Raw genomic sequence first — 26,194 nt, 5'->3', positions numbered from 1 at the left:
AGAGAAAATTGGTCCTGAGAAATGGCTTAAAAGTAAAGGTAAAGGGACCCCTGACCATTAGGTCCAGTCGCGGATGACTCTAGCGTTGCGACGCTCATCTCACTTTACAGCTTCCAGTTCATGTCACCAGCATGACTAAACCACTTCTGGAGAAGCAGAGCAACACACGGAAACTCCATCTACCTTCCCGCCGGAGCAGTACCTATTTATCTACTTGCACTTCATGTGTTCGAACTGCTAGGTTGGCAGGAGCTGGGACCGAGCAATGGGAGCTCACCCTGTCGTGGAGATTTGGACTGCCAACCTTCTGATCGGCAAGCCCTAGGCTCTGTGGTTTAACCCACAGTGCCACCCACGTCCCAAGAAATGGCTTAGGTGTTTCCTATTCCATCCAGAATTGTTCCTGAATATCCCTACTTCCTCCGAACTCAATATTTCACCCTTCAGGTCACTACTTACTCTACAAAAGCCTATTTCAATAAACAAGATTACTGATTTGTTTACTGGGCCATTGTTCTGCCCTTTGGCTTCAGGTTAGCCAAAGGAGACTCTATCTACTGGTTACTCAGCGATATGCTCATCATTTGTACAATTGAACCTAGGAAGAAACATCTTCTTGTTTGTACACCACATCAGAGGGCCTAAGCGATCAAGGAGCCATAGGACAATGTTCTTTACACCATGTAGGGCAAAGGTCTCCTTCTGGCAAGGCAAAGCAACTGCAAAGAACAATAGCAAGGAGAAAGAGGGGAGGGAGTAGGCATCAAGTTTTTCTATTTCAATTGTCACAGTAGATTTTCTGATGGGGATCAGGGCCAGGCAGACTTCAGGCTTGTGGAAACTACTTTAAAACACACACACACACACACACACACACACACCAGAGATCCACTAATGCTTAAGCTACAGTCCATACACACTGCTACAAAACAGTAGCTTAGGAGAGGGGCCAACATAATCTTAGAATAAGGAACTCAGTGCTCAGAATCAGTTTCCAGAACTGAGATCTCACAGTCTTGTCACTCAAAAATCCACTCCTGGTTCTCCTCACCCCAACCTTCTTCATCTCAGCCACCTGATTTGGTGAAGAGAGGTGATTTGTTGCTCCTCCTCCTTGCTGTTCTACTTCAAATCACAGACTACCAGTAGATTCCAATCTACCTTCTGTCTAGGGCCTTTCAGATACATGTACATAAAGCTCCTTTATTTCCATGGGACCAAAATGTCACATATGTCAGTATATGGAAACATCACCGCTGCAGACAGCCAGATTGTTGCAGAATAGACTCACATGGAAAAGCCCTAATAGCGAGGGGCCGCCCTAGATCCCATGGGTGGTACCTCATTCTTAACTTTTCTTTAACTTGAAAGTGCCATGAGTTCTAAAGGGGCTTACACCATCAAAGTAAGACTGCTAAAAGTTGCAATCCCATGAATCTGGGAGGAAGTTGACAGAAATCATTCTTACTTCCGAGTAAGCACTCATGCTTGGGAGGGCTGGGCGGCTGACCCCCCTTTGTTCACTTATTTGATTCTAAATTGGCTTATCGGTGGTACTTACCTGCAGGTAAACGAGCATAGGATTGGGCTGCAGGGCAGCTAGCCTAAGTAGCTTCCTCTCTGGTATCTCCTTTATTTCCTACAGGCTACGCCTTGACGTGAGTGGTTAGCGGGACTTATCTCCAGTAAACCTGGAAATAAATTTCATTGAAAGAAAATGTGGTGGGTGGGTTACAGCTCTACTTGGATTAAACTGGGACAGGGGTGTTTGCAATTTTTGTAGGAAAAGGACATACTTATTGGCATTGGGCAGTGATTGTCAACCTACGATTTAAAATCTGCTGCACTTAATTTGCGGACTGGGGAGGTGAGTGTTTGCAATGACTGCCGATTCATAGTCGATCGATTCAAGTCATCCGCTTGAAGTCTCTCGGAGCTAAACCACCAGTCCACCTCCATCGGCTGAAGTTGGGTTGTTCGGTGTATCCCACACAGTGGCCGGCGTGTGAAATGCATTGTAGACAAAAGCGTAGGACAATCCGATCGTGCGCCTGTTTACTTAGTAACAAGACCAGCCGAGTTCAACGCGACTTAGTACACTGGCTTGGGACAGAAGGCTCCGATCTGAGAATAGGTAACCCTTATCTAAGCTGATTTGTGTCTTTTCACTTTAAGGAGTCTCAGTTCGCTTTAAATCAATTTCTCTCTCTCTCTCTCTCTCTCTCTCTCTCTCTCTCTCTCTCTCTCTGTGTGTGTGTGTGTGTGTGTGTGTGTGTGTTTTGAGACTCATTGGTTGGGATAGGAATGGTGCGTGTGTGTTCGGTAAGTGTTCTTGTTCACCCTGTGGGAGGGTGAGGAGGTTCAGCAATCTAATTAGCCGAGTCTTCGTACGGATCTTGAAAAGCGTAAATCTTTCCTGGTTCGTGGAAGATTAACTGTCCCGGCCTACCGGGGACGACTATTGAGAGCTACATCTGTCTAGTCTGCGTATCAAACGAGGCATTTAGCAAGCCAAATCATATGCCCTTAAAATATTTAACTATCACTGCATTAAATGCACCTTTAAAGTCAGCTTGCACAGTTGTGAATAGAAATTGGATTAAAGATTGGACACATATTTCTCCGGACATATATTTCAAATTGGGGTGGGAGGGTTCTGCTGATAATAATTGTATTTCGAGAGATACTCAGTTATGCATCCTGTATGTCTGTGTGTAGTCATTGTGTGTGTCATGCACTGTTAAAGCTGGCGTGAAAAGGTAATAAAACACTCACAAAAACCGCACACACTTCTTCAGCGATATTCATTGACCGTCAATGAAATAACACAATTTGGGAACAATTCAGAGATTATATACGTACTTCATTTCCCTGTCCAAAGTTTGGAAGTCTTGTAGATAGAGCTGGATAAAATATAATTAAAGTTGTTGCCCTGGTGAAACCCCCAGCGGGTGGGTGTGTATATCGTGCTAGTGGGAATTCAATGCACAATTTACATTTTTAATCCATTTAACAACCCAATGAAAAGTTCTCCTCGTCCCTCCCCTAATCCTTGCAAGTACGTTTTGTCCTTCCTGAAATAAATTCCCTGTTATTCGCGGACTCTGTTCCTCTGGTTTTTCTTCCCTTTATAATCTGTTAGCTCTTCAAGCTCACTTTGACGTTTTACCTTCCGTTAAGTGAAGACTGTTAAAATGCCGAAGAACCGAAGCTGTAAAACAACAGCAAACAATAACACCGCTAAATTGTGAAGTGTATTTCCAGGAACGTAATCCTAACAGTTTTACGGGCAAGGGACAAAGAGAGACCCAAAACTGAATTCTCTTCGTGCTTTTGGATGCCTGAAGTGTGCCCCGATCCTAAGCGCATTTCCTCGAAGATAAGCCCCCCCCCCGTGTTCAACGAAGCTAACACCCCCCCAAGTGTGTGTACATACAAGCTTTAAATATAGCGATCTTAGTTTATTGATCCAGTAATCCTAGAAGGAGAGAAGGCGATCTTTCTTTCTTTCCGTCCTCAGGAGCAGGCGAATGCCCGGGAAGATGGAGGAATAGGCAGCCGCTCGCCGTTTGCCGCTGCAGAAACATCAAGAAGCCGCCCAAGTCTCTTGGCTTTTTTCTCCTTCCAGCTTTTAATTCCTTCCCCGACGAAACGTGCTGGGTTCAGCCGAGCCGAGCTCCTGAAGGCAATCAATAGCCCGTCTATATTCATAAAACTTTCAAAACATCCGCTCTTCTTACAGGCCCACTTCTGTCTATCCACACACGCACGCGCGCGGGGGGGGGGGGTGCCAAGATCTCCCTTCAAACGCTGCCTGCCTACTTTACAGGGAAACCAGGCGGGGGGGCGGAGCGGGGAGCAGCGCGGAAAGTGACGCCCCTCGACGGGAAGGGCGGGGAAAGGAGTCGGGCTTTTTTTGTGGATTGCGATGTGGATTCCTAGCCAGACAGGCCTGTTTGCTCGCAGCCGCCTTTGGGGTCAGCCGCTCGAATCTCTCGCCGGCATTTCTAATAGAGTCCTCAAGAGAGAGAGAGAGAGAGAGAGAGAGAGAGAGATGCCACAAGTCCAGCCGGTTAATTTATGGCTTTGGGGCTTTAAGACCTGCAAGTTGGGAAAGCGATGTTTTCTTCTTTTGAGCCAGCTTTCTTCTCTGGCCTTGCATATTCTCTCTCTCTCTCTCTCTCTCTCTCTCTCTCTCTCTCTCACACACACACACACACACACACCACGTCGTTTCTCGGTCTTACCTTCCAAGAAGGGCCGCGATTCTGTGTGTTTTTGTGTGTGTGTGTTTTGCTTTGAAACGCCAGAAACACAACCCCCGGACGTCCAAGGCCCCCCTGTGATTTACTGCCTACTCCAAATATAATCTCATTATTATTATTTTCCTTTCTCAGGAAAAAATGAGCCCCCTCCCCACTTTCCCTCGGGCTTTTATCTTATTAGACGGGGCAGAAGGAAGAGAAGAAATTCCACTCCCTCTCGGGGAGGGATTTAATTCAGGGGTTTTCTGGGATAGGCAAGGGGTACTTTCTCCCCAGATTTCTGGCTGAGCTGAGGAGCGCCAGAGGCTCCTGGGAGGGGAGATGTCGCTTGTTGCGTGATGTGTTTTTTTGTGGGAAATAACCACAGTAAAGGGTGTTGTGGAGAACGAGGGCATTTTCCCTTTCGGCCTAACAGGGGGGGGGGGCAGAAAACAAGTCTGGTGCGGTTCTCGCCAAGCTTACCTGGGGATTCGAAGTAAACGTATGCAGAGGCTCCTCGGTATGGTCGTCCCCTTCTCTCCTCCCCCACACTCCCAAAGCAGAAGCAATTTAAAGGAACTTACTTCCGAGTAGTTCCGTTCGTAGCTCCAGAGATGATCCGATTTTCATCGTCAATCGGCCCGCCCGGAAATGAGATACGAAGTCTGTGGTCACGAAAATATTTTTGAATGCATGGACGGAATCAATTGGCTAAGAAAGGGCGAGATCTCCGTCTGTTATCAAATGCAAGCTGGTAGTCGTTGAGAACAATTGGCTTAATAATTACCATTCGTTTAAACACAAAGGCGCACAAGCACGCACAGACACACACGGAGAAATGCCGCCAGGCTCCTCTCCCGCTCCGGTCGGAAGTGTTGACCCGAGGAGAAGGACGATCGATTGAAAAATCTGGCCTTGGGTCAAGGACCTTGGCATGTTCGAAAGGCCCTTCGGCCATCGCAAAGGAGGGAACAGGGGTTCCTTGGGCCTTGCAGCAAATTCCTTATTTTGAGGGTCCCCTTGGGCTTCTCTCTCTAACTACCCATTCCCAAGAAGTAAGGAGACGGAGACGAATCTATTCCCTTCCCCGCCCCTTTTTTTTGGGGGGGGGGACATGAAAACAGATTGCTAAGACCCCAGTGTGGTTTAGAGGATGGCAGATAATTTGGGTGGTCTCCAGCTAAATCTTACTCGGATTAAACCCATCGAAATGAATATGCCTAATTTAGTCATGGGTCTACTCTGAGAAAAACTTAGTTGGCTACCATCCTCTGCTTCTGCTTGGTTTCAGTGGAAGTGAACTTCCAAGTCAACCAGCCTGGTGGTGCAGTGGAAAGAGTGCTTGAATCTTGTCCCCACGCTGCCATGAAGCTCACAGGGTGACCTGGAGCCAGTCACTCCCTCTCACCCTAACCTACCTCATAGGGTCTTTGTGAGGATAAAAAGGAGGCGAGGGAGAACCAGGAACTCCACCTTGAGCTGCTTGAGAAGAAGGTGCTGTTTGAATGAATAAGGCAAAATGAATATATGTTTGGAGTCGCCTTGGATGCTTTAGGTGAGATTCCTGCATTGCAGAGGTTAGACTAGATGACCATTCCAGCTCTACGATTCTATGATTCTGTAAGTGAATTCAGGTGCACATGCTCTTCCCAGTCCTCTTCGCCCTTCCCTTCCCTCTCTCTTCTCTGCAGTCTCCATGGGGTGGGGGCCCTTTTGTAGACTTGAGGGATCTAGTGTAACGCCCCCTGCCCCCCTAAAGGAGAAAAGGGGGAGGGACGGAAAGAGGGGGAAAGTTAATGTGCAGCTCCTGGCAACCATAAATTAAACGCATTATCTGGTATCTATGTTTTGGACCGGGAAAACAAAGGCGCATTTGTGTGTTCTACCTAGTGGTAAGGTTACAGCAGGGCGGGGGGGGGGAGAGAGAGAGAGAGGAAGAGAGACAGAGACTTGGGGAACGAGTGGGAGGGGGAAGAGGGTGGCCAGTAGCTTAACTCCTGAGATGCGCACCTAAGGAACCCTTTTCCACTCTTTTGAAACCATCTCTCCTCTCCCTCTCTAACTGCTGCTGCCCGCTCCGGGCGCGCGCCGTAATTCATCTTGATTTGCTTACCCCCCACCCACAGACTTGCAAAACTATAATCCCGTATGGTTTGGCGAACAAGCAGTTTGAGAATGAATGGGTCAATATCTCTACGCGCCCAACACAAAGAGCGCGACCTTTCCCCCTCGGCTACAGATTGCAGGACAAGCCTTCTGAAAGGAGGTGCTCCAGAACCAGCGACCCTCTCTCGGATTCCTCTGGCGGAGCTCGACGCGAGGCGCGGCGGCGCTTTTAGACACAGCAGGCTCTGGTTTCTCGGTTTCTGCTGGAGTGGTGGTGGTGATCCGTACAGGTTTAAGGAAAGAATTTCTGTTGGTTTCTGTTTTTTAACCCTCAGAAAGGAACAGATGAGAGAGAGAGCGGTAGGAGCAGACAATGGAGAGACAGATAAGAAGATAACCTGGCCGTTTTATTGATTCAGTTGTTATTATTCGGCACAAATAAGGCAAAGTTAAACAAAGTTTAAGTCCCAGTGATTTCACTTGGATTTAAGAGCGTCGTTTAGAACTCTCCAGGAGAAGCTCTGAAGAGCAGTTGCCGGCCAGTACTGGCGCTGCTGAGGGAGGCAGAGCAATGGTCTGTTTCAGTATCCGGCAGCCACCTACGTAGGTCCTTAAGTCAACAGGACTCTGAGCAGAGATGGATAGCGTTCGTGATCAGTTAGGTTAGGGCAATAACAGCAGAACCCAGCTCCTTGGGAGGAGAACGATCACCTTATGGGTACGAGCCTTATAGAGATTGAACTTCCCACCCCCTTCCTACCTTCTTTTACACCGCCATCGACATATTTGGGCTGCCATCCTGCGCACAGCTCCATTTAACTCAGCTGGGCTTTTGTCTGAGTAGACATACACAGGACTGCACCAACAAGACTAAAAATGAAAGGCGTAGAAGACGTATTCGCTAGTAACAATGGACTTTTGTGGTTGTATAGGAGCGAGGTGAGCAGGAAGGTTCCCTCCGCACACACCAGAAGGGAGGCTGGAAATCAGCAGCCGGACAATATGTGGGGATATCCCTCGATGCGCTTGAACGGATTAAAAAATAATAATCCAGACCAAACTGTATGCAGTATATTTTACTCCCATGAAAGAAAACACATTTTTTCCAATGTTGTCAGAAAAGGAAAACACTATTATACGAAATGTTATACACAGGGTATGTTTACATTGCAGTTTCAGCGTCGCCATTGCATCCACCAGAGGTACTATTCTAAAACCGATATTCACACAATGGGACTTCTTCTTCTTCTTTTTTAATAATAATAATTAATAATATGTTAGAAACATACAGTCTCGCATTTAGTATATACATTCCCTTGCTCGCAAGCGGAAAAAAAGAAAAAGAAAAGAAATCCCTAATGTCTTGTGTAACATGCTTTATTTTAAAGCCTAACTTTTAAAAACACTGTGGATATTTACTAAGAACTGCTTTTATAAAATTAATTTGACATTTCGATATATATATACATCCTTTCCCGTCATTTTTTAATTTTAATGTTAACAATGCTAAACATAAAAAATAACAAGCTTATAGGAACATTAAAATGTCATAGTATAGCGATTCAAACGTTTGTCCGTATTTTATATATATTTATAATATATGTCCTTGTAGATGTTGGAAATACTTTTTTCTTCTTCAGTGAAAGGTAGCAGGAGAACATCCTTTGAAAACAAAGGGACTCGCTAGTTTCAGTGGTATCTCTTGTGCCTCTCCCTAACCCTTCTCTTTCTGGTTTACATTTTGTCTCAATTCCGAAGTCACTCCGCTGTTTCCATCTCCCGTTCCATTAGTGCCCATTTACTTTGGATTCGAACGTTCAAGTCCTTTGATTGCGGAAGCGAGGCCTCCTCCCTCGTCCATTCAGAATTGTGCGCCTGCTTGTTCCTGTGTCTCTGGGTTTTGTTTTTTTAAATGGGTGGGGGGGAGTTGTTTGTTTTCTGAACGCAACCACAACAACAACAAAACAAGGGAGGAAAGGCAGCGGGCCTTCCTGTCTCTCTCTCACACAGGCCTGTCCACGGCGTACTGGCAGGCGCTCAGATTGGAGGCCGGATTCTGGACGCTGGCGTAACCGAAGCTGGAGTGCTGCTTAGCTTTGAGTCTCAGGCTCGCCAGGCTAGAGTTACACGTGTCCCGGTAAACGTAAGGAGGGGTCGGCGGGGCGTACGGGCAGGCGGGTGTGGGCACGGCCGAGTTGAGGGAGGGGTTGCTCAGGTTGTTCAAGTTGTTCAGGCTGTTGAGGCCGGAGCCGGGCACGCCGGTGACCGCCGAGGGCACCATGCTGGAAGACATGCTCATGGACGAGATGGAGTTGGGCGGCGAGAACATGCTCTGCGACGAGAGCGGGTTGACGTTCATGGAGTTGAAGAAGGGGAAGCTCTTGGTGGAGAGCGACGCCGACGTCAGGCCCTTGGCGGCCCAGTTGTTGTAGGAATAGCCCGGGTACATGTCGTCGTAAGGCTGCATCAGCCCGTTGAACTGCGGCCCGAAGCCGTTCTTGCACAGCTCCGCCTGCTGATTCCGCTCGCGTTTCCTCCACTTGGCCCGGCGGTTCTTGAACCAAACCTGCAATGGAGGGGAGCGACGGGTGAACGGGAAGGGGGTGGGGGAAACAAAACAAGGAGAAGGTGGGGAAAGAAAGCCGGTCACTGTAGGGAAGGCAAAGCAGACCCGCGCGCCGCGCAAGCATCTCCAGAACTTTGAGGAGGACACCAATAAAGTCCTTCTCCTGGAGCCCTGGGGCTCCAGCAACTTTGGGGTACAGCATGAAGGGTAGAGGGAAGTCTAGAATCCAAGAGGAGCCTGCTGGATGAAACCTAGCCTAACGTCCTGTTCCCACAGCGGCCTTCCACCACGCACAGTTGGCTCTTAACACCTCCCCCCCCCCAAAAAAAAACACACACTACTGCTGGGGAGTCGTGAAGCACTTTCCACGTACAAACTCGCACTGAACCATAAACGGGACGGTTTGGAAACAAAGCTGCAAAATGTCTAAGCCTGCTGCCTTGAAAAGTAATAACGCCATCAGACACAATTTGGGCGGAGAAAATACGTTGAGGAGGGGAGCCTGCAGAAGATGCCTGTGTTTATCTTCCAGAAATCTAACATGGGGAAGGAAGCACCCCACAAAATGCACTTATGTCTCAACCTGCCCCGCCCCATGTTTTTTCCCCTTCCTGATGCTGCCACTGCAAATCATTGGAGCCTCGTTTACGATCCTATGGATTCTTCTGTACTCTTACAGAGATTAGTTGGAAGACATTGGGAATTGCTTCTCAGTTCCCAGAAAACACGTATAGGGGCCGACCTTGTGGCTGCCAGTCCAAGTTTATTGACTTGGGAATCATCTCTATTGACCCTCGGTGCCACTTACTTTCCGGTCAACGTGCATCGCATCGGGGTCTACGGCTGGAACCCAGAGCCCCTCAGAGGGGCTTGCGCCCAGAAAACATGCGCAGGATCCTCAGGTCTAGATTCTTGCTTGGGTCCCTCTTAAATCGGGGATACTAACTCCCGAGTAAATCTGTTAAGGCTAGGGCACCAGAAACCGAAGCATAAGCCGGTCTTAAGAGCATTGCCCGCCCCCCCCCCCCCCCGTTCTTTCTTAGCACGTTTTACAGCCTGATAAAGCAATTTACAGTGGCGGTGGGAGCATATTTGATCCCGCATGAACTGGAGCTACGCAATAGATCCCCGTTGTTTCTCCTTGGAGCGCCAGCCTCATTCCTTTCAGAGGGACGAAAAACGCTTAACTGGGCCCTGGCTGAAGCTGCTTTTGAATATCTCCACCTATATATGACAAAATATCTCTTGTAGTGCAAATGTTCGTGTCATTCATCACAGGCTTTGACGCCAGGCCAAGGAAACGTCCTATATATTATCTATCTGCTGCTTTGGTTTCTGCTCGCTTGTAGGTGGAATCTTTCATTCGGTTCGCACTCCATTCATTTTGTTGTTCAGGGAGATCGCGAACAAAGGGGATGGGCTCCTTCCCCCTCCTCCACCTTTCAGTTTCCCCCTCCCTCGATTTCCGACAAAGAAAGAAAACACTGAGTTTGCACCGAGAATCCAACTTTTAACCACCTCAGCCCTCTTTCCCAAACCGAGGAACAGAATGCATTTTTAATCCCATCGATATCTCCTCTCTAGAAACAAGACGTAGGAACAATAATAATATTTTTGAAATAAAAATAACTGGGCAAGCCGTCATAAATCTTTACCTCAACAGCTTGTTAAAGGGACCAGTCCCTTTCATGTGCTAATCGCCAGTAAAGCCAAATCACGTCCGCCCCATCTTGTCCTCTGCTCGTTTGGCAAAGTTGCCCTTTTCACTACGTGCTAAAGGGCAACAGCCTCCGCCGCGCAGACAATGGCGAAGGCGTGTGTCTCGCTCCAATCCACATCCCGCAGCCTGATTTGCCAGTCGGCCGCCTGCAAAGTTATTATGTGGATTCGAACCGTCGCGGGGAAATTCCCGTTCTGTTTACACAGCCCGTGTTTTACGTTGCAAATCTCCCTTTCGACTTCACGGTTCGCTCGCAGACGCCTAATAAAACCCAATACCCAGCGCCCGCGAATACCACCACTTTCCCCCAAACATAACACGCTACATTCCCCAAAGCACATGCACGGCCGTCTCCAGGTTTCAAAGAAGTGGGGAAAATAAACCTGTAAATGGGGGAGGGGAATTGTTCACCTCTCCACTGCCAGCGTTTTCAAAGTCATATTTTTAAAACGTTACAGGGCAGCACATTTGCAGGAGGGACTTGAGGGCAAGCTGACACTCCCTCGCCAAACACAAAAGCGCAAGCTTCTTATAGAAAAAGAGCCAGTTTTTCTACAATCGCATTTCCACATAAACTGACCTAGTTGCATCTCTCTCCCCCCCCCCCCTTAGAGACTGCTCTCCTAAGCATCCTCACGGGGGAGCAGGCCACCCCAGCAGGCCACTGCGAGTTCTTCCCCAGTGAAACCACGGTTTGTAGAGAATCGCAAACCCCACTAAACCCAACACACCCACACACACCATGTAGGTAGCTTTGTTGATTTATTACAAAAAAGTCAATAAATCTCAAAGCCACGGTATGGTAAAAACCTTAATTAGGCCTAACCAAAATGTCACAAAGTCGTGAGTGCGCTTACTTGCTTAGAAGTAAGTGCGGCAGATTTCAATAAAATTAAGCTCCTTTTGTTTTCGAGAGGGGAGGACTCTAAAGATAGGGCAGGAGGCTCCATCGGCTTAAATCTAGACATTTTCGTTTAAATGCGCGGCTATTGAATAGACACCCAGCCTGAATTGAGTCAACAGCCAACACAACCAGATTCCTCTGTGTCCCTTTAGATTTTTTTTTAATTACTCCTTGTTTATTTCCACTAAGCAGCTGAGCCCAAACTCTACAGACTCCCATATTTTTTAATTAAAATCTCTGGGATTTGTTTATTTCCAAAGCATTGTAGCAAAAACTGATTCCTCCAATGAATGCAACATTTCGCATTTCGCATTGGTCTAATCCAAGACCCCAATTTAAATTTTAGTTTAAATATATATATATATATTTAAGCATTATTATTTTTGCGCTGTTTACACCCAAGACCTAATCGCATTTACTTGAGAATACGAAACAGAGACATGAACGGGACCTACACTAACTTAGGTACCAGGCGGTTTTTATTTTTAAAAAACGCTCTGATTCCCTACACACTTTCTTGGGAGTAAGTCTTGTTGAATACAAATGTCGTTATTCCACGTAACATTTGTATGGGAAGGCTTCCACACTTCTAACCAAAACAAACATGGTTTACATTTGAGAAGGAGGAGGCCTTATTTTCTGTTTTATGTATTTATTTGTTGTTGTTTTTTAAAGATAGTAAGCAGCACGCTGAACATCCCCGCTCCTAGTTTCATGGATTGCGCTGGGACTTTCTTTAATCTCCTCAAATCTCCTGACCTCATAGTAATCGTAACGGGATTACTCTAAAGTAATTTAGCCACCAATTGCAGTTCTAAAGCTCTTTGCAAGCCGGCTAGGAGGGGGATATGCCAAACTCGAAAGGTTTTAAAGGCCCACCGAGTTGCAACTTACTATCCCTACAGAGCGAAGCTTGTATGAGGACACCAGCACTGCCTCCCTTTTCATGGGACTTTCTTCCATATATACAGACTTGGGGCTGTGATCTGGGTTTCTCCCCACTTTGAATTCCCGGAGACGGGACTGCACGATTCTGCTGCGTTTTAGCACTCTGACCGATCCATCAATCTTGGCAAGAAAGGGGTGGCGTGGGTGGGGAGAAAGCCACCGTTGTTGTGAAACCTGAGGGTGCTTGGGGCGAGCGAGGGGTGGGGAGAGAGATGGAAGAATGCAAGGAAGGGCAAGTTTTGGGAGCCTTCGATGGAGTCAGAGGCCTCGTGTGTTGCGCATCTCGGGCTGCTGCGCACACGTCGGAGCCTGCCCCGGGAAGCTTTCTTGGCGACGCTTCCCATAAAGTACACATCCAGTTCAGAACACGCCGCACAGCCATCCATCATATTCGGAGAAGATGGCAGCCTGCCTCGGCCCGAGAGGGAAGCAGAGAGGGGCTGCGCCTGGGCCAAAGCCCGCCTCGAAAAGGAGGACAAATCGAAAGTGGCGCCTTCCCTGCGCCAGCCAAGCTACTCAGGTTCGTTCGCCTCGGCTGCTGCCTCTTCCAAAGGGCCCCAACATACCCATATTCACGCACACAGAACAAAGCAGATCTCTCGGGGCTCCCCTTACCCTGACTCTGGCTTCGGTGAGGTTGGTCCAGACGGCGATCTCCTCCCGAGTCGACATGTCCGGGTAGCGGTTCCTTTGGAAAGTGGCCTCGAGCTCCTGGAGCTGCTGGCTGGTGAAGTGCGTCCGCTGCCGCCGCTGCCGCTTCTTCTTGGACGGATCCTCGGCGCCCGCGTCCTCATTCTTGCTGGGCTGGCTTTTGTCTTTTTCTGCAAAGGAAAAGGCAGTCGCGGGTCAACAGGCTGGCGCGGATTGGGATTCGGGGGGGGGGGGGGCGGGGAGAAAAAGGGCGGGCGGAGGGAGAAGGGGATCAGCCCAAGCGCTCCGCGGCCCCGCTGAACCGGTCCGCGGCCCGCAGTCGGCGCTCTTCCCAAGGCGGTTGAGCCGTAGTAGCCGTGGGAGGGGGGGGGTCGTTGCGAACCGGCGGAGAAACACGCGGTTCTAACCGCACTTGTTTTGAAGCCAGTCGGCCTAATCGGAACGCAGGGTATTTACTTCCATAGATTTTATTTTATTTAAAGATCTAGCTGTGAACAAGCCCAATCCAAAAGCTGCTCTCCTAAAACTGTAATACAAATAAAGGCTACGGAAGTAGTTTCTTTGGAAGCAATGAGGTTTGCGCTGAAATAAACGCGCTTAGGATCCGAATGAAACACACACACACACACACCAAATAAAGGAAAACCCAAGGCCATAAACTGAAAAGTAACCGTGCTTCGGACTGAAAAGTCAGGCTGTGTCCTCCGGCTCTATTGAAAACGTTGCCACTTATATCCCAGGAGTTAGGTTTTAGAATGTAGATCGACTTCAATCCAAGTGCTTCCTTTTAAAAGTGTGCACCAATACAAGATTAATACAGCAAATCTGAAGGCCACCTTCTTACGCACACGGAAGTCCTTCCCTGATGTCACGGAAAGCTTTCCCCCCTCACACCACAAGAAGTATGGGACTGTGATTCAGGATTGCCCTAAATTAATTCCAGTTGAGCGTTACACCTAGATGCATTCGTTATATGTAACAGGTATAAATACCTCTTGCACTGACAGTACACTCTGTGCAGCTGCAGACCGTGTATATTGCATATGTATCAATACAGCTGTGAGCACATGCACATCTCTAAAATCGAACACGGCTCTGCATTTACTGAGGCTCTCCTCCGAAATACCTACAAAGATTGCAGCAATACTGGTGTACTATGCTACATCGTTCTTCTGTACAAGGCCACTCTGGTGCTGATTCACGGATCAAGCATCAAGAAATTATGCTACAATAATGTGTCCTAAATCGGTGAGTCGGTCTAACTTCCACTCACATTGCATGGTATTCGGCCAAATTTTACTCTGAGTAGATCCATGGCCCAAACAAAGGCATGTTCATTCATTAAAGTGGGTCTGCTGCAGTAAAACTTATTTTAATGCCACCCATTGCAGTTAATGAGAGTGTGAAGTGTCTTTAAAGATGGAGCATATTTTCTTAAGTAAAGATGTTTATCTCAAAGTTGTTGGGATGGCCCCCATTAAGTTCAGTGAAGACCCCTACATTCTCGCTCATGGTGATAGATGCAGTCTCTGTAGCACATAGGACTACAATTCCTGGGCATGTTTTCATTAAGGCAAATATCATTTATTTTAATCGGACATGTTTACTTCCGAGTAACCATGGGTAGGATCGGGTTGGATGAAGATATATGTCATTGCATCCTCGGTCAACACTTAAATTGAAGTAGCCGATCCTCCAGGCTCCACTCAGTTTAACGGAACAGTCCTAGGTAGGTGTACTTCAGATTGCAATCAAACAGCCCAATCCTAAACACGCTTACTCAGAAGCAAGTCCCAGTGTATTCAAGTAGGACTGGCTGGTTGAAGTGCGCCCCTAAAGAAGCAGTTTAACAGCCCATGCACGTTTACTCAGAAGTAACTCCCATTGATTCGAGTCGAACTTACTCCCAAGCAAGCGTGTAAAGGATCCTTTGACACCACGATCCTATGCATATTTCATCGGAATCCAATCCTACTGCATTAAATTAGACTCACTGGAAGGAAACCACCAGGGATAGATGGAAATCCATGGGCAAATCTGAGCTCTCTTTTCCCCCAGAATCCTCAGGGTTCCTATACAGTACCTTTATTGGAATTAAATTTCACCTAGAGCTTCGACTACATTGGTACTAGATGCAGTAAGTGCTGTTATATAGAGAGCCCGCTTGTTTGTTTTTAAATACATTTCAGAGTGACAGGGTCAATCACCGCTCTTTTACTGAGATGGTCTGGCTAAATCACGACGGAGACTTCATTCCAGTTACAAGCCCGGGTCCTGCTGCCTTTACTGCTAAGTTTCTATCTCTCAGTGACAAATGCCTGGATTTGCCGGGCGTGTGTGCAACTCTTCTACCTCCCCGCGCACCCGCTGTTTCCCGACAGAAAACGAGAAACCCAATGTCTCCCAGAATCTAGCTACAAAGGCAGTGCCATCCGCAATTATATTTCCATTCCCTTCTCCTTCTAATCCCTCACTATGCGTCCCCAGCACAGGACTGGGACACCGGTTTAATCCCCCAATATTGATAATCAGAATAATGAGATGGTGTGGCGAGGGAAAGAGAAGCAGCGTGGAGCCGGCGGAGAACCCTTACCTGCGGCCTCGGGGCTAGAGGTGTCGGAGATGGTGTGCACCTCCAGCCGGTGCTTGGCAGAATCCAAGGCCGAGCGCGGCTGGCCGGGGGTCAGGGCTGAAGCCATGACCAGGGCCGGCTGGTGGTGGTGGTGGCAGGAGGAGGAGGAAGAGGCGGAGGAGGAGGTGGAGGAAGCGGAGGAAGGGGAGGTGGAGCAGCACAGTTTATTCCCGGCTACCAGCCGCTCCAGCCTCAGCGGCTCTTTCAAGCAGTTCATCGGGCTGCGGGAGCCAGCCCGAGCTGCCCGGGGCTGCACACTGGGTGTGGATGTGCGCGCTACGTGTGTGGACAGAGGCGCAGCCCTCGGCGCGGGAGACGCGGCCGGAGAAGCTCCTCCGCCGCCTCCTTGTCAGTTTCACTGTGTCAGTTTCACTTCTCCCGCAGCAGGCAGCCCTGCTCGGCTCTCAAGGCGACGCTGCTGCCCCCCGCCGTCGCTGCCCTCCTCCTCCACCTCCTCCCGACGGGCGGCCGCCCCGTCGCATGAGCCTCTGCGGGTGAAAGCAGGAGAAACCCCGAAGAAGAGCGAAGGCACCCTCCGCCGTAGACTCCCGCGGCGGACCGCGCCGACCATGAATAAATCACCAGGCTGCCGACGGACTCGCGGGCCGGGCCAGAGTGACAGGCGCAGGTCGACTGTATTAGATCCAAGGCGTGGGCGGCTGCTGCGAGAGCAGGAGCCTCGACGGTCAGCTTTGCCTAGCTGCGCAAGCCCCTCTCGGTCGCTGCACGTCTCCCCTCGCTCCGGTCTACCCAGCCCAGGCGAGCGACGGACCCCGAGCAGCTCAGCAGCTTCCCTGTTTGCCTAACAACTTAAACCCAGAGGCGGCCTTCCCGGGGCGATGATATCACCCGGCCCCCTTTTCTGCCCTCCCTCCTGCCTCCCCCGCGTCCCAGACTCGCGGCTGAGACTCGGAGTGACGCGCGCCGCGGCCAATCAGGAGGCGCTACGCCCCGGCGAAGGCTATAATAAGACCACCCTATCAGAAACTTAGGGCAGGGCTAAATTAAAAGTCTTGCTCTCTTGTCTCCCCCCCCCCTCCCCTACCGCTCTTCCAGTCAGGTCTGCTCTCAAAGGCTTGCATTGCAAGGGAGCAAAGTGGGGTGTTAGAAAATAAGAACGGGGAAAGTCGTCTCCGATGGAAGCAATATTATTATGATTATTCACGAATACAATTTTATTCTGATGGCGTTTGCAATTTGCAGAACGCTTTCCAACTCTTACTTTTTTAAAACATCAGGAGACAGCTAGATGTGCCCCGAAAATAACTTTGATAAAATGGCTAGGAAACCGACACCTAACTCTCCGGGAGAGACAGTTTTTGCTGCATTGAGAAGACTCTTTCTCCAGCCTGGGAAGATTCGTTTCAACGATTCAGAAAATAAATCGCACTTTAAGGAGAAAATCTTAAAAAATAAATGCGCCACCAAGCCAATGGCAAGCCTTAAAAGCAGACTTGCCGGCTGGAAGCGTGAGGAAAGCACATCTCTTAAGACGGCAAGCGTCTGAACGGCTCGCAGTCACGAATGAAAAAGTACTCGGGAAATATGCCATGTTCACTGACACAAAACACGATCGTTTAAAATTGCCATTTTGGAAAACGTGAATTACTACTAGTCCAAAGTAAGAGACGGCCAGTTTTTCAATTGTCTATACATACCACCCACATAATTTGAAATGGCGATATATAAACGTAATAAAAATATATACATGAATGCAAATTTTCATTCAAATTCAATATTTTTTTTTAAAAAAAATCAAAGAACCCATTAAACCATATTTCTATTTCATATTTTGTAACTCAGTCCTAAACATATTAATTTGCAAAACAATTATTGGGGAAAGGTTGGGAGAAAGTCCCGTGAGAAGTCCAACGTGCAATAACATCGCGCGGTCGGTCCCATCATTTTCTTTATTTTCAGTTAAAATAACCCCCCATATTAATTTATCATCCGGTTATTTTAATATGCCGATATAATGTCATCCATACATTTCTTCAAACGCAATGGGGGGGGGGACTGGAGAAGACGACCCTATATATATATAATTTAAACAGTGTAAATTATGTTAAGTGAAAACCATATAAATAGACTGTACGATCGATATGCTAGGTTAAATTTGATCCTTGTTTAAACTCTGATTTCAGGCACTAACAGAACCCCACCACAATCTCACGGTGGATTCCTTTGGAACGTAACCCCAGGTAAGCGCTATTTAAAACCGTGGGAGCCCCTTCCCAATAAATGTCTTCAGAATTCATTCTTTACTATCGCATCCCAATAAGGAAAACTTCCGTTCCTTCTCTCTCCCGGAATTATTTTCCCCACACGCACAATGTCACATTTTTGCCATGGCGATAAAAGGACTTTGATATATTCTTACGCACAAGAATATATGTCTATCCATCTATCTGTATTAGAGCGAGAGAGAAAGTTAGGTTAATTAAGACAATTCAGTTCAAAAAATGCCCTTATATGAGCTTCCTATTGCGCTCTGCATGCGGGATTTGCTAATATTCTTCGGGTTTGGTTTTTTTAAAGTGTGGCAATATAGTACAATCTTTGCTGGATCGAAAACAGAATCGTTGGAAACAGAATTTTTCTTAACCAAGCGGGGGGGGGGGGTCCTTTGCTTGGCCAGAATGCCCATTTAGATCAGAGATTCCCGAGAGAGGACGGAGGCTGTTATACCGACACAGGAAGAGAGAATTAACCCAATTAACCCCAATAGTTAGAAGATGATAGAAAACACATCCGATCTAGTGGATCCCTCAGTGTTACGCACTTTGCCAAATTTCTCCCTAGCCCCAAGAATCATCTAAGCACTGCATACATACAACAGATCACAATCTTGCGCTCCCACATTCGTTAATACGAAATAACTACCTCTCTTGACTCCATATTCGCAGTTATCAACTCTGATTACTCCCGAGTAGAAGTACTGCTTTGCCATGGTTTAATTTTCCTGAGGGCCACGGCGAGGTTGAAGCTTCCATATGGTATCGCTAAAACCCGCCTTAGCTCATCTCAGAAGGCTTTTGGACAAGCTAAGGCGCAGTTGGTCCAAATGCCTCCATTCTCCAAGTTGTGGAGATAAAAAGCACCCAGCTTGGCTGAGAGGGGGACTCTGCAAACCATCCCCAATATCACCACCACCCTCCTCCAAACTAATGGTGGTCCTCTGGATTCTCTGCCTCCATCTCATCCCTCCTCATTTCGCTTCGAGACCGCTAAACTAGTCTGCGTATTGTTTTAGCAGTCTGTTGGTAAAGAAGGTCAAATTAATTTACATTCTGCTCATTATCCCGGTGTTTAAATGACGTGGTTTATCCCTGCGATTTGACAAAGGCGCTCCCTCTCTGTCTCTCCCCTCCACCGCTTTCCTTAGACCCCACTGCGTTTCGATGGAGACAATATTCTTACATTTGTAGTGGATTTTAATCTGATAAGACTCTAATTTCCTTAAGTCTTTTAAATAGGGGTTTTTAAACGATTCTAGCCGTTTTCTTATTGAATTTCCTCTAATTCCCTCAAGATCATAAAGTATATGTGTAAAGTAAATAGTTTTTCCCACAGCACCGGCAGCAGATGACCTATAAGTAAGTCAATAAGAATCCAGCGCCTTTCTGCACAATTTGTTTACTAATCATATCCCGGTTTCTGCTTAACCTCCCGGGGGCGACTGGGGGGTTCACACTCCACGCAAATCCCCTGAGGCCCTTCTGAATCAATGGAAGCCGTTGCAGGAGGCAACCAGCCACTCCAGGCGCGGCGAGCGAGGATGGAAACGCGAGACCCACCCTGGGAGACTGGGCGGAAGCTTCCTCCACCTTCGCTGCAAAGCAAGCTGGACGGGATTGGCGAGAGAGAGGAAGGAAATGGACGGTGGCCTGGAATGTCTGTTCCCATATAGACAAGATCAGCACTTTGATCCCGTTTCAAGAAATTCGAAATGCTACCCCCCTAAAGCGGATTACAGCCCCTCCTTCCCCTCTCGACAAGATCCATTTCAAGTGCAGTATTCTATCCATGTCTACCTGTCAGTAAGTGGGGCTTACTCTCAGGAAGAGTTGCTATAGGACTGCAGCCTCTTAACCCGAAAATATATTCCGTGTGTAGATGCGCAGTTAAAAAATGCGTTAAGGAATCATTCACCCGCGTTTTAAACAAGCAAAAAATATGCACCTTGCTCCTGGAGTCCAGAAATCATAAAGATATAAAAACACAAGCGAAGAGTTTGGCTAATGGACCTTATATGTCCAAAAGATGGCGATTAGGATATGCTCAGGTGTTTGGGGTATCTTTTCTATCCGTTGCAATTTCGTATACCACCCTAAACACCTTTGCTTGGCATGGGAGGTCAGAGGAGAATTTGTGTGCTCTGAGCTAAAGCAAAGAGAAGTGCGTGTATTTTGGTGTAATGTAGAAGACAATGATTAGCCGCATAAAAACAACAACCTAACCCTAAACAGAATTGTTAGGAAGCAAATCCCATTGATTTCGATGGAACTGCCTTCCAAGAACCTTCAAGTGCAATCAATGGGAACTTCCAAGTCAATGTGTTTAAAATGGGTCAAAGCGGGATTAACTGTTCTGATAAGTAAACTACCGAATGAGACCTAGGCAGATTGCAAGGAACATGTGGGCTGTTGTGTGACTATCTGGGCGTTTCCCTAAATGAAAACTGCCCAGGTTTCGTCTTGCTGGGATAGTTAGGGATGCATCTTCTCCGGGACTTATCTGGGAGATTCTTCCATGCTAGGCCTTAGATGCTAGCTCTACTCAAAAGTCTTGGGGGGGGGGGGGGCGGAGAGAGGTGTGTTCTGGAAAAGACCGAGAAAATAAATGGGGTGTGTGAATCGATAGAGAATTCATAAGTAACAATATTAAAGAGAAACAAAATTAACCATAAAGACTGTAAAAAAAAATATAATGTGTCATAGCGTTTGCATGACTCACGAATCACCCACCGACCAATGTACCTGTCATAGCCGCAAACAAAGATGTCTTATGCTGAGTCAGATCATTGCTCCATCCAGTCCAGGACTGTTTACTTTCTAGGGTTTCAGGCTTTCACACCACATGCTACCTGAAACCTGGGACTTTCTTCACGTAAGCAGTGCTCTGCCACTGAGGCACGGTCCATCCCCAGCTGTGGGCAAGATCTAAAGTGGTACCTCCAAAAGGAACATGTGAAAATCCCTGGTGAATCAGGCCACTGGCCCATCTAGTAGGGTAGCTTGTTCAGGCCAACCAGATGCCTGCTGGAAGTCTGCAAGCAGGACCTGAGCGCAACAGGACCTTCCCAGCAGCTGGTATTCACAACCATCCAGCCTCCGACAGAGGAGGCAGAAGATGACCATTGTGGCTCATAGCCACTGGCAACTTTATCCTCCGTGAATTGATAGCCGTTTAAAGCCATCCAAGCTGGTGGCCATCACTACAACTTGTGGGCCGCTCTCTCTAGATAAGGAATCAGGACAAGATCTGCAGGTGCTCATAGGGGACATGGTGCTTCCGTAGGGGAGGCTTCTGGGACAGAAAAGTGTGTTTTTCGCGAGAGGTGTGTGGCGCCACTTTCCTTTTATCCAATGCTAGCTCAGGGCTTGTCGGTCGGCAGAGTTTTGTTTTGCAGTTCAGACTGGCCAAAGCCAACCTTGGGTTTTGGAAAGAGAAAGGAGACTACTCTTACGCTAGAAAGAGTGAAACTGTTCTGATTTCTTAAACTGTTTGTTCATCCGACCAACCCAACAAAATCTGCCCACTCCCGAGTCCCACACCATTCCTTGCACTCCGAGTTGTTTATCGCTCTATTCCTGAGCAGGACGTGAAGGCGGGGGCGGGGGAGGCAGTCCAATATTCGCTTGAACGTATTTGCTGGTGAATGTGCGTAAGATTGCAACCTAAGGCAGGAACAAGGCGGCGTTTTCTTGCGCTACCACCAGCCCCCTCCATAAACTAGGACTTTCTTGCACAAGACCCATCAGACATTGCTCAAGTCCCATTCCTGGCAATGAGCAGAGTTCAGGATAATTTCCCGATGGCCGTTGCGTCGGCTGCAATCCTATACATTCTTACCCTTTTGAGTCAACAGATATAGGGTGGGTTTCTTTAAAGTAGGAACATCTTGTGGCCTTGGATGCAACAATGTCCAGCAGTTGCACGTTGCGCTTAGCAAATGATCCATCCAGTTCTATAAGTTTACCCTCGTTTCTGCTCCAACCCGCCTTTAGCATCGACTGCCATACCCGACTGAATTACTTGTCTCTTTAACAGCAAGAAGGAAATGACTACTGCTTGCCAAGTACAACGCTGACAGTTTTAAATAAATTTGGGGGAACCAGGGTGCGTTCCTTGCTTTGTGGCCAGCGAAGACTCACATCCATCCATCCAAATGATCATTCAAACGCTGAACTCGAAACGGGAGTCTGTTTAGATCTCACCTCTTCATCTGGTGACAATCTTTGCCTTATTAAATTAAATATTCCCTCACCACCGGTTGATAATCAAGGGGTCTGTCTCGCACCCTCTTCTAAGCGCTACATTTTGGGAACCACGTTGTTTCTTGGAAACAAATCTCATACTTTCAGTGATATTTCAATGACACTTCGCTTTTCTAGGATACTTATAACCATTGCTAAGTGATAACCAATGATATTCTTAAGCGACTGTGGTTAATAAACCGCACAAGAGACAACGTCCCCTATGTTTCAAAGAAGCAAAAAGCCAATTTAAAAATCCAGAGTAAATTCAGGTATAGGAGAGACTTAGCCCCCCAGAATCAGCCGATCATTTTGAAGCAGAAGCTACGCTCCAATAAGGCAAGCATTTGGCCATAAAGGGATGCATAGCTAAACTGAAGTGTTAGGATTTAAACCGGATTAGTTCCATTGATTCGGCTTAAAGTCTAATACTACGTCTTAACCGGTTTGTGGGTTGAGTTCTCTATAGACAATAGAATTGTCCTGAAATGATTCCTATGGGTTTCCCTATACTTTACGAACGAAGATCGCCAGAAATCACTAAGCACAGGTTCCAGTATCAGGATTCTGAGTTGTTGTAGTTCTTAATTGATTAACCAATTAGGAATAGAGTTATGGAATCAAGGTATAAGATGATACAAGAGGAGCCCCGTTGGATCAGAACAAAGGCCTGCTCAGACCACCATTCTCTATCCCTCAGCGGCCAGCTAGGTGTTTATAGGAAGCGCCTAAGGAGGACCTGAGCGCCAGAGCCCTCCATTAACCGCTGTTCTTCCCAGCCGTCTTGGAGACGAACACAACGTTTGCGCCTTTGAAGAAACAAGAGGGAAGAGAATACCAGAATACCAGGAAGGATCTGCCAGAATCTTTGACGCCATGGGGCCTAAACGCTTCCAGGGCGATTCAAAATTGTCTACAATTGTCCCATCCACCCCGCTCTGCCTCCATAGAGCCCACTTGAAATCTGAAAAGACTGTAGCGAAGGAAGCGCAAGACGGTACTTCGTTCTCCTTTCTTTCTCTCACCCCTCATTTCCTTGGTCCATTCATACTATCACGGCTACTGGAATTGCTGCTGCTACTACTAGAACAACATCCTAAACAAACAAACAAATGGAATAAATATTGTTAAGGATAATACTGAAATGGAATGCGATTTGTTTGTATGTTACATTTATCTCTCTCCCTTCAGTCCAAGGGAGGCCACTGCCACCAATGAGAAGAATTATTAAATAGAATAAATGCCGCTACTACCGTTGCTACTGTTACGACGACGACGACAGCCACTTGGTGTTAGTTATTATTATTATTATTATTATTATTATTATTATTATTATTATTATGTTGAAATATCTTGGATCAATAAAAGGTTATCGTTACCTTGATATTTAGTGGTCATCCCACCCAAACGGGCTTTTTATCTCACAACAGCCTTGTGAGGTTGATCGGACCGATTGGCTCAGAGTTGCCCGATAACCTGCATCTCTACTGTGTGGCTGCAACCTTAGCCACACACAGTGGGTCTCGGAGGCATTGGTTATTGGAGTTCCTCCCCGCCTGGTTTCCTGCTTCTCTCGCTCCACAGTCTGTTTAAGAAGAACCCTTACGTGTCCGCAGGCATGTTCCCCTCTGCCACTCTCAGGATGCCAAATATCCCGCTCTTTGCGCTCAGAAAAGTTCAGCACAGATTGGTGGATCTAGCCCTGAGCATCTGAACCCTAAACGGAGTCCATTGACTTCCCTCTGGAACGTGTGTGCACCAACCTGGTGGGACTTGCGGACTTCCTCTTCAGTCTGCCAGAGATGGCTCACATCTACTGTCCAGCATAGTGTCCAACCTTAACACACGGAGGGCGCTGTCGGTATTTTCGAATGGAGTTCAATCACATACCGGCAAATTCTGGCTGCGCAATTAGAGTTGGACCCAAACTCCCCACCCCCAAAAAAGACGGGACTTCCAAAGGAAGCGACGGAGAAATGCGCTGGAGAGTGTGGGACAGGCAGCGTGATGTAGTGGTTAGAGTCTCGAACTAGGAGCTGGGAGGCCAATGTTCAAACCCGCAACAACCATGAAACTCACTAGGGCGACCTTGGCTCAACCACTGCCTCTCAGTCTGACCCACTTCACAGGGTTCTTGTGAGGATCATATAGGGAAAGGGAAGCCACCTCGAACCCTTTGGAGGAAAGGTGGACTATAAATGCGAAATAAATAATGATAGTAAATTGATGCAACGTTGTGTAATCTTCTCTCATACAAATCACTGTGGATGCTTGCTAAATAGGCAACGTCGTCTAACCTTCCCGCAAACAAATCAAGATGAACCTTCGGTAAGCAAGTCGTGGGGAACCCCGCCCCAACAACTGAGTTCATCTCAGATGTTTTGAAATGGAGATGTAGAAATCAGGAGCACATCTGCTCACTCAACCTCAGGCCATTGCATCCAGCACCTAAAATATGTAATAGTATTCAGGTTTCTTACAACTTGAACGAGGTCCCCCGCTTTCTTTCTTTTTTTAATCTCACCTTGGTTAAAATCTGGTAGCGTCTGCTCTGGCCGGATACATTTACTATGGTCCCGGGCCAAGGTTGTCCATCCTTGATCCGGCAACGGACCCAAGGGAGAGCAAATGGGGCCAGCTACTACTCAGATTCAGTCAGATTCATTCAGTCAAATTTTAATTTGTCAAGATCTAGAATTTTGCAATAACAAAATCTGCACCTTCTAGATCAACAGGTTTTTTAGCATCCCATAGTGGATGTTCCTTAAATTCCCTCCGGCGGCCACTAATCAATCTGGAATAAATAGAGACTCCGTTTCTCTGTGTTTACAGCCCCCCCCCCCAATTCTACACCCGGGAAAAACCAGTTTTCTCTTGAAACCGCTGTAGAGAGAAAATAAAATCTAAAAAACAAATTCCAGCCATTTTATCCTGAGGTAATTGGTTGGGAGAAATAAATAATAATAATCTTTTTAGCTGGAGCAGGTGAGCTTCCCACCAATTTCCATCTCACTAAAGCGCCCGGGTCTGCACTTCTGCAAAATGACTCGGTTGGCGCTCGGGCAGAGCCTCTGGATAGACCTGTTGTCGTTGTCTTTCTTTCTCTTTTTAAAACCCATTGGCTTGTTGTCTTTCGCCTGCCTCGGATTACCGACTATTCGCCTAGATGAAGAGCCATTAATTACCCATTCAGTCAATATTGGGAAGGCGACAAAGCTTTTTACATAGGATTAACGAGGCATCAGATTGTGCCATTAGTATATTCCTGCGCACGGCTAAAGCTTTCGTTATACATTGCTCCTTCCCTCCACCCGCAGTCGATCTGGCAACTGCTGCATATATTAGGGTCCGGCGACGTGTGTGTGTGTGTGTGTGTGTGTGTGAGAGAGAGAGAGAGAGAGAGAGAGAGAGAGAGAGAGCGAGCGAGAGAGCGCAAAGGTAACTTGTTATCTCCATTTGGAGTAGTATTGGAAGGCGACATTGGACTCGATTTCGGAACAGCTGGCCTGGGGAGATGGGATCAGGCTCTCCCGGCTGGGGACGGATATGTGGGCAAGTCTCCGTGTTATTTAGCACAGCGGACAGGTTTCGAGTTAGAAATAGGAGCACCCGCCCCTCTCTTCCCCCCATTCTCTTCCTGACTTCCCCTCCCTGCCTCGTCTGCAAATCCTCCAGGAGCTTTGCTCTCGGAAGATCCCTCTCAAGCCGAAAATAAAGTAAAATAAATCTAGTCTCTTACGCTCCACTCTTCTTAGCGTCAGGTGTACGGCTTTTCCTCCCTGCACAACGGTTCCTTAAATAAATAAATTCCAAAGAAAGAAGATGAAATTGGGCTTTTTCATGACCACCGTCATCTTATCAGCAGTATTATCTGAGGCACTTTTCATGCGTACAAAAATGCTTCGTTCTGTCAACTGATTTCCCCGCCCCCTCACAACAGCCTT

General features: G+C 47.4%; 1 protein-coding gene and 1 long non-coding RNA gene across 5 annotated transcripts in view; both read right to left on the bottom strand.

The window, feature by feature from the left end:
• Window positions 1-2,800: 2,800 nt before the first annotated feature.
• LOC309349356 lies at window positions 2,801-5,706 on the bottom strand. Its single transcript, XR_014159872.1, has 3 exons — window positions 5,663-5,706; window positions 4,829-4,909; window positions 2,801-3,679 (listed from the first exon to the last, which is right to left on the bottom strand). It is a non-coding gene; the product is annotated as an uncharacterized lncRNA (long non-coding RNA).
• Window positions 5,707-7,411: 1,705 nt separating this feature from the next.
• PITX2 (paired like homeodomain 2) overlaps window positions 7,412-26,194 on the bottom strand; it is a 34,690-nt gene continuing 15,907 nt past the window's right edge. For 3 of the 4 annotated variants that reach the window (XM_081877180.1, XM_081877181.1, XM_081877182.1), the window contains 2 exons: window positions 13,104-13,309; window positions 7,412-8,916 (listed from right to left, as the gene is read on the bottom strand). In XM_081877180.1, coding sequence (XP_081733306.1) covers window positions 8,353-8,916; window positions 13,104-13,309 — 770 coding nt within the window. In that variant the 3' untranslated portion in view covers window positions 7,412-8,352. Of the gene's footprint in view, window positions 8,917-13,103; window positions 13,310-15,732; window positions 16,012-26,194 lie in introns of all 4 variants that reach the window. The other variant, XM_081877183.1, reaches the window with a different exon arrangement.

This window comes from Podarcis erhardii (genome assembly GCF_964252035.2).
Source record: "Podarcis erhardii genome assembly, chromosome: 9".
NCBI lineage: Eukaryota > Metazoa > Chordata > Lepidosauria > Squamata > Lacertidae > Podarcis > Podarcis erhardii.
The sequence above is the reverse complement of the archived record's forward strand: the minus strand, read 5'-3'. Positions and strand labels throughout refer to the sequence as shown.